Source organism: Notolepis coatsorum (assembly GCF_963971535.1).
Source record: "Notolepis coatsorum genome assembly, chromosome: 17".
Taxonomy (NCBI): Eukaryota; Metazoa; Chordata; class Actinopteri; order Aulopiformes; family Paralepididae; genus Notolepis; species Notolepis coatsorum.
The window spans coordinates 34530055-34540379 of NC_140181.1; the positions used below are offsets into that span (position 1 = coordinate 34530055).

The 10325-nt window shown below is 46.7% G+C and overlaps 1 protein-coding gene across 1 annotated transcript in view; it reads left to right on the forward strand.

Moving 5' to 3' along the window:
• LOC311244001 (tyrosine-protein phosphatase non-receptor type 18-like) overlaps positions 1-3891 on the forward strand; it is a gene marked incomplete at its 5' end in the record, with an annotated part of 57994 nt that extends 54103 nt beyond the window's left edge. The window contains 2 exons of the mRNA XM_084333410.1: positions 3208-3297; positions 3583-3891. Of these exons, the coding sequence (XP_084189536.1) occupies positions 3208-3297; positions 3583-3656 (164 nt within the window). The 3' untranslated portion in view covers positions 3657-3891. The remainder of the gene's footprint in view (positions 1-3207; positions 3298-3582) is intronic.
• Between the last annotated feature and the right edge of the window lie 6434 nt (positions 3892-10325).

Below are 10325 nucleotides of genomic sequence, written 5' to 3' on the forward strand. Positions count from 1 at the left end.
AAAATGTTTTTTTGTCATACGATTTGTGTCAAAATAAAGTATTCAATCAATCAATCAATACATCAGGGTCCCCCATTTTCAATTCATCATAACATATATGACATACATGACAAGTCAAGTCAAGTCAAGAGTTTTATTTGTCACGGCATACAAGTATACAATGAAATGCGGGTGGTCTTGCCCGCAACGATGTGCAATACAGTGGTACAACATGTAATAGAATCCAATAAAAAACAACATTGTGCAATAAACAGGTAACAGGTAACAGGTAACATGGTGGGACATCTCGGTATCTGTACATAGTTATTTACAGGGCATATAGGACATGCTAGGTAGCTTTGGTAGTGCAATACACTGTTACTGTTGTTATACTAATTTAAAGTGACCTTTCCTTTTTGGCCATAAGTGTGGGCGTGTGCGGCATGAGTGTGTGTCTGCTCATGTTAATGTGTTAAAGTGGCTGCTAGTGTGTGAGCGTGCACAGCGTGCGTGACGTGTGTGTGCTCATGTGTGCTTGTGTGTGGATAGATCAGTGTTCTGTGGCACTCAGTGTTCATTGTTCAAGGCTCTGATGGCCTGGGGGAAGAAGCTGAGCCTGACATACAGATAGACAGTACTGCTGCTACATCTATACATTTATGACATACCAGATTTACGGTTTTAGGCGGGGTGGGGGGGTGGGGGGGGGGGGGGTAACTGTACATTGGATTATCGACGAAACCTTACTTGGTTCCAAGAAGAGGGTCTCGTGTATTATTGGGTTAGGACATTTACTGTACATTGGAGGGGGTTGGGTTAGGACATTTACAGGGGCCAGTTTCGAATTGCAGTCTCCCGTAGGTGCTCCTTGAGAGTGGTTTTAAAAGTGGGTAGTGATTCACATTCCTTTACAGCTGTGGGTAGGGCGTTCCACATTGATGTGGCATAATTGCGAAACGTGTTTAGTCCCTTGTTTGAGCCGAATCTGGGTTTAACATTATTTGTGGAGCTCCCTCTGGTGTTGTGGTCGTGGTATTCACTGACCTTTGGGAAGTATTTTGACATGTACATGGGTACCTTAGTCATCTTTGAATGTTGCCTGGGATTAGTTTATATCTGGCTTTGTATACAATGAGGGCAGTTTTGAAATCATAAATAAATAAATTATTGAAATTGAAAATGTCAATGTTTGTTGACTATTCTTATTGCTTTTTTTTGCATGGTGCATATTGGCTGTAGAGGGCTTTTGTAGGTATTACCCCACACCTCCGCACAGTAGTTCATATATGGAAGGAAGAGCGTACAGTACAGTGTACAGTACCTGAACATATTGCTAAGGTTGTTGTGTATCAAGCACTGCCCATACCAATAACACAAAATAAATGTATCGAGTGGGACAAATGGATCTCAAGGTTAATTTTGGGGGGGAAAGGTCTAGAATCAGATTTGCGACTCTGCAGCTACCCAAGGAGAGAGGAGGAATGGCGGTACCAAGTCTTAAAGAATATTACTATGTGGCACAACTCAGAGCAGTGGCATGATGGTGTAATGCAGATATAGCCAGATGGAAAGACATTGAAACAAAGAGGGAAGGTTACCAGATTCAAGCATTAGTGGGGGATAAGGAAATATCTAGGTTACAGGAAAACATATTGTACCCAACTAAATTTACTTTAAATATCTGGAAAACGGTAGTAAGGAGATATAAATTAGAACGATTTTGAGATGGTTAATTTACGATCATAGTTTCATGAGATGGGCAAGTAAGGGCATCATAGCAATATGTACGATGGTGGAAAAGGGGGAAATGCAGAGTTTTCAATATTTAAGAGACACGTTTAATTTGGATAAGGATCTTTTTGAAGACATTTTAAATACCTACAAATACCTATATATGGGAAATAAAAACAGATCAGAACATTGAACAAAACGGGGTAATTAAAACAATGGTCAATGCATATGAAGGAAAGAAAGGTAGAGTGATATCATTTCTGTACCGGGCTCTGTTGGGAAGTAAGGGCAATTCAACTATATATATATATAAAAGAAAAGTGAGAAAGTGAACTTGAGATTGAGATGACAGAGGAAGAATGGTATAATGTGTGCAAGCTACAACACTCAACCACTGATTCAAGGGTATGGAGGGAATTTGGATGGGAAATTTGTATTGGGTACTTCATAACTCCAAAGATGAAGGGGAAGCCAACACATAGCGGCACGGTGGTGTAGTGGTTAACACTGTCGCCTCACAGCAAGAAGGTCCAGGGTTCGATTCCCGCTTGGGGACCAGGTTTCTGCGTTGCCAGTTACCCAGGTGGGGTATCGCCCAGGCCTTTCTGTGTGGAGTTTGCATGTTCTCCCCGTGCCCGATAAGATAAACCCAATGGAAAAACATGCACAACAACAGATCACTAACGCTGTTGCGTCCTTGGCGAAGACGGGCAGGAGCACTTGGATTGGTCCCCGGGGCGCGGCTCACGTCGACGCCCTATCTGCTCCCGGCTGCCCTTGGGGGGAAGGACGACGGGATGGGTCAAGTGCAGAGACTCAATCGCATTAGGCGACACAAGAAATTGCATGTGTGTGTTCCTGTGTGTGTGTGCCGCCCATCGCATGTGTGTGTCGTTTGCATGCCAAATAAAGACTTCCTATATTATTAACACTAGAACCAAATGAATGTTGGAGGTTGTGTGGCCAGGTGAGGGCAGATCACACACATATATTTTGCAAGTGCCAAAAAAATTCAGGAGATTTGGGAAGGAGTGTGGGAAATATTAAAGGAGATACTGGGTTATGGAGTGCCTAAGACAGGTCTGGTATTATATCTGGGGAATCTGCCACAGGAAAACATACAAGGAGGAGACAGATACCTGGTGAAGGCACTGCTAGCAGCCAGCAAGAAAACCACAACAAGAGCATGGTATAAGGTGGACCCGCCCACAAAGGAGCAGTGGTTGTGTATAGTGGAGGAAATATATGACATGAACATTTTACACATATTTTGAGGGAAATTTGGGTAGAAATGGGGGAAATGGGTTGAATATAAAAACCTATTTTCCTTTGTTTGTTAGTTTATTTGTGTCATGTATGTCATTGTAAATGTAAAGACAATTTATTTTAAAGAGATCTATCAGTTCTCCAGCCGTTAACCAAGTGAGTTATATCTGCTACGTTGTGGAGCTTGATGGCTACAGGCACAAAAGACTGACGAGGATATTTGTGTTTCAGCTGATTGCCACTCGTCAACAGAGGATGACTATGAATACGTCTCCAAACCCCTCAAAGAGATTACCAGCCCCTGTATACCTGGAAACATGGGTATGTGTCTGTCTGTCTGTCTGTCTGTCTGTCTGTCTGTCTGTCTGTCTGTCTGTCTGTCTGTCTGTCTGTCTGTCTGTCTGTCTGTCTGTCTGTCTGTCTGTCTGTCTGTCTGTCTGTCTGTCTGTCTGTCTGTCTGTCTGTCTGTCTGTCTCTCTCTCTCTCTCTCTCTCTCTCGCTCTCTCTCGCTCTCTCTATATCTCTCTCTATATCTCTCTCTATATATCTCTCTATATATGTATGTATTAACAAACCAGGTATTCCTTGTTTGTATTTTCTATACAGGTTTTAACTGTCGGATAAAGAAGCCAAAAGGTCCTAGAGAGCCCCCTGCTGAGTGGAGCAGACTGGAGAGATAGAACACCTGGCGTGGACTAGAGAGATGGAACACCTGGCATGGACTTGACTCACTAGAGAGATGGAACACCTGGCATGGACTAGAAACACCTGGCATGGATTTAGCTAGACTGGACTGGAGAGATAAAAGAACTGGACTAAGCTAGACTGGAATCAGAAGGCATTTCTCCACCAACAATTTTGACTTGAAGTAGGACTTCATTATGAAGACTTAACACTTTGAGTGCCAGCAGGGGGCGCACGATTTAGCGCTCTATTCAATGAGAGGGCGAGCACATTTGCAAATGCATAAACTATATCTTAAATTATGGCTATGTGTCTAATACACCCGTCGCTTATCAATGACTTGCTTGCAGTCAACATTGTCAAAACGGATTGTTTTTTCATCAGTACATTTCCGTTTTATACCATTTTGAAAAACGCTCGTTTTTGGAAATTTCCAGAAAAAAAAGTGATACGTTGTAATTTTTCGGCCTATTCATGAATTGTTTTCAAATAAACGCTAGATTATCGATAGTATATGTGTACTTATGCACGCTAGAGAAGCGGGCTGAAAAATCGATTATCTTATTTCCTGATCAGCACACACACACACACACATACACACATAGGGGACACGTTGATATATCTGTGAAAAAAGCTCTGATTACCCCAAGACTGGTAAAATAGATCAGATGTTCTCCAAAAAGATTATTCCAATTCCTGATCGCCATTCCAAATATCGATCACATTTATTGATCCAACGCTGGGTGCTCGAAACACAAATTCCACGCTGTTCTGAGGGACCACAAAGACTGCAATCGGCTCGGATTACATGCCTGACAAGTAAAATGTGGATTCCGGATTTTCTTTTCTTTTTCACATGCGTTTTCATTCAGTCCAATCCAAAGGGGCATTACCATCCGGGAGACGATAGGGGGCGGTATTTTCCCTGTTCGAGCTCAGAGAGAGTCCCAGTGGTAACGTGAGGCTAGATTGATGACAAATTTATGGAAATCGCGAATAAAGAAAATAACGATTAATAACGAGATTTCTCGTCGTTGGCATGAAATAACGACAATTCTCGTCGTTGGCACTCAAAGTGATAAAGGGGAACCACCAAATTTATAATTTAAAACATGACTGGTCTTATCCTTTAAAACATTACCCTGGTCTTATCCTTTAAAATATTACTCTGGTCTTTCCTTTAAAACATTCTGCTGCACAGACAACCAATATTATATTATTTTGTTATTGTTATTTTTCATTATCATTTTCTTAACACTTTGATTGCCCAACCCGAGTTTTCTCGGGTTTACCCCCCGCGGGTTGAATGCCCATCACGAGAATATTCGTTTTTTCTCGTTTTTTTTTTTTATTAGCGATCTGAATTCATATTTCATCAACCGAGTCTACCGTTGGAAATTCAGCCACCCCAGGCGCTCAGATGTGAAAAAAGCGCCCCCTACACCCCGGACTCCACATTTAACTTCTCACTCATGCAACCGGCGTCGATCAGCTTCACTCTGGAGCCTCAGAGCAGCGGGATTATGTGTTTTTACAGTATATGCGGTGGATCAATAAAAGGATTGATTTTTTCTAATGGCGATCAGGAATTGGAATAATCCATTTGGATATTATCTGATCTCAGGTAAGGAATCTATGTTACCAGTTTTAGGATAACCAGACCCGTTTTCACGGAGATAATAAGCTTTTATGTGATTATGTGATATGGCTGTTTGACTGTGCCAGCGGTCAGGAACTAGGAGAATCGATTTTCAGCTCGCGGCACGAGCGTACATGCATACACATATACTATCGATAATCTAGCGTTTATTTGAAAACGATTCGTAAATAGGCCGAAAAATGACAACGTTCTAGAATATTCCAGTAAAGGGCGATTATCATGGAATGTCTTCTTTTTTCCGTGAAAACGAGTGCTTTTCAAAATGCTAGAAAACGGAAATGAACCGATAAAAAAACAATCTGCTACGACAATGTTGACTGGAAAATGAGTCTTTGATAAGCGACGGGCAGATTAGACACATAGCCATAATTTAAAACATAGATTAGGCGATATTAACGTTAACATTGAAGTGGTGCTGGGCATTCAAGGGGGTAAAAAGAAATTAAGCTTGGGCTCTGAAAGTGTTAAAGGTTATTTGTGATGGATGTTGATGGTTTACTTTTGAGCTTTTTTTCCCAACAGTAACGATAGGTTATGACTATAACCAAGTTCTGTTAGTTAGGGGCGATGCTTGGCATCACTACTGCACTATCTCGCGTACGTGCACGCGTACTGAATAAACCACAAATGTACCTCTAATACCAGTATTAGTCTGACCACACCCCTCATCAGCTTACCTTCATAAGCAGGTGTGTGGTCACCTGCTCTCCTCCTTCCCAAGCTTTCACCACAAGGTGAGGACAAGGGCTGCAGCGGCCGTCTGATGCCAAGCATCGCCCCTAACTAACAGAACTTGGTTATAGTCATAACCTATCGTTCTGTATCGTTAGTGGCTTAGCTTGGCATCACTACTGCACAAGGGAGGCCAAGCGGAGCCACTTGGCTGACAAATACACCCCGCTAACAGCCCCCCAAAACCATCAGAACAGGGAGGGCCGAGCCCCCCCGACCCCCCCTAATGGAGGGTATCCCCCCTATTAGAGGCTTCACGGGAAGGCGACGGACCCGACCGTGCGAAGAGGCACTCAAGCAACTTAACGCACAGGGTGAGCAGACCGTGGCCTGACCCCACGACTACACACACGCACAACCCGCATGCCACCCGGGAACGAACGGAGGAACAACCTCGTTACTGCCCCCAGAATCACGGGGCCAAGGGCAAACCCAACCCCGTGGCAAGGCCGTAGCAGCGGAGCGCGAAGGAAGACCCAGACCCACCAAAAGGACTGGACTCCCTGGAATGGGGGCCCGGAGAAGTCCATGATGCCAGCATCAAGACCCCACCAGGTGGGCACGTAGTGCCCCGCCCCCCACATCGCCAGCGTATTCGGACAAAGGCCCCTCAGTTACTGCACCTGGTATTCCCAGGCGGAATCCCATCCAAGTACTAACCAGGCCAGAACCTGCTTAGCTTCCGAGATCGGACGAGATCGGGCGTGTTCAGGTTGGTATGGCCGTAAGCCGAGCGGGCCCCATCCCCCCAATAGTACACCGCCTGGCACACTGACCCTGCAGAACAGGCAGTCAGCATGGCCGTAAGCACACAAAAAGGTTAACCAACGGAAGCAGGCAGCGCACCGGGGAAAAACCAGGCAACAGGCTGTTAACCCTAGCCTGGAGACTGCGGACGAGACAGGCGCCAGAGGGGACAGCTGAACACAGCCGCCCCGGCGGAAGGAGCGTAAGCTGGCGGTGTTGCATGACCAAGCCTCCATTTAAAAACCCCCACCCAGAGGGGTCGAGGCAGAGAAGGCTGACACGATTGGCAGACGTCATGAACGTGCAGGGGCACCCTCAAACGGTGAACCCGGGAGTTGACACTGCTCCAACACACCAGGGAATCAACCACCTCGGTGTTACCCAATGCGGTGGTTGTTCCTATAACCCCTCAAGAAAAAACTCCAAAACACACCTGCGGGCATACACCGGCTATACCGCAGTACAAGTGTTTCAGTTTCCAAAAAGGGTTAACCCAGGCCTACGGGTCGCAAACATCACTTTGGACCGGGCCTGGCGGTACGGGAAGCACAGGGTCACCAGAGGAGGTCAAAAAACCACCCCCACAGGCCCCTCTTCGCCATGCGTGAGAGAGGAGCGAAAAATAATGGAGAACCAGCCCCTAAGCACACCGTACCTGGTATTCCCCGGCGGTCTCCCAACCAAGTACTAACCAGGACCAACCTGTGTAGCGGCCGAGATCCGACGAGATCGAGCGCGTACAGAATGGCATGGCTGTAAGCCATGACGACAGTGCTGAGTAAAAACATACCCAACCAGGGTCTCCATAGCGCTTAACCCTGTGACACCCAGACCGACCCGGCATTTTTCCCCCTGAAAAAAGCCCAAGTCCCTCAGGGTACCAGAACAGCAGATCTGCATCCCCGGCGGACAACGGGTTCAACTGATCTGGACCAGCGTGACCAGAACCAGTCCCGTGCCCTAACCACGCCGACATGCCTACTCCAGGAGAAGGGCAGATATGCGTGTTGATCTTAACATGAAAAGAAGGCGCCACCCAGACGTTCGGACGAACCGCGCCTGGTGGCCCACCCCAAGGGCGTGAGACCCCACTACATATGTTCAGATCCATCCCGTCATCATCCCCCAGACATGAACGAGAATCCGTCGACAACCCACCCAGGTCATGGGATGTGGTCGTCGGAAGAGGAAAAACCCCCATCTCAGTTGCTTTATAAAAACGCTGTTTCAACCACAAGCAACCAAGGCGTGCCAGTCAATCGCCTGTTTACAGCGAGCTAGCACTATACGTGCGTCGGGACACACCCCCATCAATGAACAGGCTATTTAGACCTGTCATTGAATCCCCAAGGCGCCCAGGGGAACGACAAGAGGGGTGTGACACTCCCTAACTCCAACACTTCTGGAATAGAAAGAAGGAAGCATCAACAGCATGTATCCCAGTCTACACAGCCGGGGTAAAACATTTTCACATTTTTACATCCCACCACCCTCCCATAGGAAAGAGACAGGGATCCCCAGAGAGACTTCCCACGCGAGCTGTACAGATTGAAAAGAATATATTGCACCTTGAGCCATGTAAAAAACTGGTTTTAGGGCCTCCGGGGAAGAGGCACTGAACCCATACACACTCAATAAACGAATTGAATCGAATATACATACAATAGAAAAGGACCCTTCTAGAGGGTCCACTCACTTTGACAATCTGAGGAGGAAGGCTCTGTACTCTGATGGAGGCTTCCTCACATGGAAGAAGGAGTCCGAACTCACAGAAGGCCTGAATAGGCGCTTGGTGAGGAGGAGCCCTGACCACCCCCCCTGAAAACAGATCCATCACATGGACCTGAACAGCACACGGAAGTCCTACCAACAGAGACGCGCACGGTGACGTACTCTATGGCGGGGGAATTCCTGCGGTGCACACGCCCAATATACCAGGCCGTGGGACCAGGAACTCCCTCCCCCCCCCCCCCCCCCCCCCCCCCCCCCCGTAACGTGCCGAACCGCCACGTGACGGGAACCTTGAAGGACAGGGGGTGTACCCCTGACCGACAGAAAAATGGGGAGAGGAAAGGTTACCAGTTCACCCCTTTACGACCCCACACCCATGATACGACGTAACGACAAAAAGAGAATATGACACAGTCATAGTCAGCTCTATGAAGCGTTTCACAGCTCCACACAGCGCATGAGCTAACCTGCCATCTGATTTTTACTAAGGAAAAACACAGAATAGAGAGGGCTCTAAGAACCCCGGTCCAACATATACATGTGCTTCTGTGGCCAGTACAACCCAGTTGTAGGTCACATGACACACACAACCCATCATCACCTACAAAAAATGGCAAAAACACTCAACAGAGGAACGCCGTTTTTTTCACAATGAGAGAATACATCATTCTTGATTAGTATCGACCACAGGCCTTGCTAAGCACACATGACAGCAACCAAACCAATTTCCCTTTAGGAAATAAGTTTCTCCAGCAGATTTAGCACAACCTCAGCAATCAAGCTAAGAGTTACATCGTATCCCTACCACACAAAAGACACAATTAATGCACAACATGTCTGATAGGAGGTGATAAAGTCCCCAGGGAACCGGGGGGGAAAACACAATCCTCCTATTTTACCCTCAATACGGCCAGTTAAAACAGGAAAACCTGTTAATGTGTGAACACACTGTTCATTGTCATTACAGTCTGAGAAAGAATATTCTTTTACTCACTTGTCACCAAGCATAGCTTCATAGGTTAGTTACCTTAGTTGTGAGTACACGCCGTGTTACTCACACAACAACCAGATCATTACATCCCGTTTGCACGGAGAAGCTAACTGCCAGTGACAAAAAACAGCTCACACATAACCCGCAACGTATCCTAAATGCATTGTGCAACACACGTTTTGGGAAAAACACCGTTATTCACAATACATTTAGCAAAGTAAAACCAGAAGACGTGTTATGAGGTCTGGCCAACCCCGTACCTACCCGGAACGCAGATCAGCGAAGTGCAGTCACAAGACACCGTAGAACACAGCCGTCCTGTGTTGTTCGATCCGGGCAGCGTCGCCGCTCCAACCAGTCGCTACAGTCCTCTTTGTTGACGCAATCCCCGTCCAGGCTCAGGGCAGGGTCGACGAACATCCCCTGTCAAGGATGACGTCGCGGTCAAGAGTGTAAAACATGTTAAAATCAAAGCACGTTCAACAGAATAGCATCAAGCTAACGGCTGCTCCAACCGTTCGGGTGCTATTGCTTCTGCTCGCGAGACGCCAATCTAACGACGCACGCGATCAGAAGCGAGCTCCCGGCGGCGCGCGAGAAGCTAAGCTACCCCGCGCCAGGCCATGGCCATAGCAGCAAGCTAACGTCACCTAGCGACCACGACATGCTAGCCCCGCAGCTAACAGCTGACTGGCTAATAGTAGGCCTTAAGCAGGCCATGCAGCGATCCAGCAGGCTAACGCAGCAGTTAACAGCTGACCGGCTAACCGTAAGCTATGAACATGTAAACAATGACATAACACT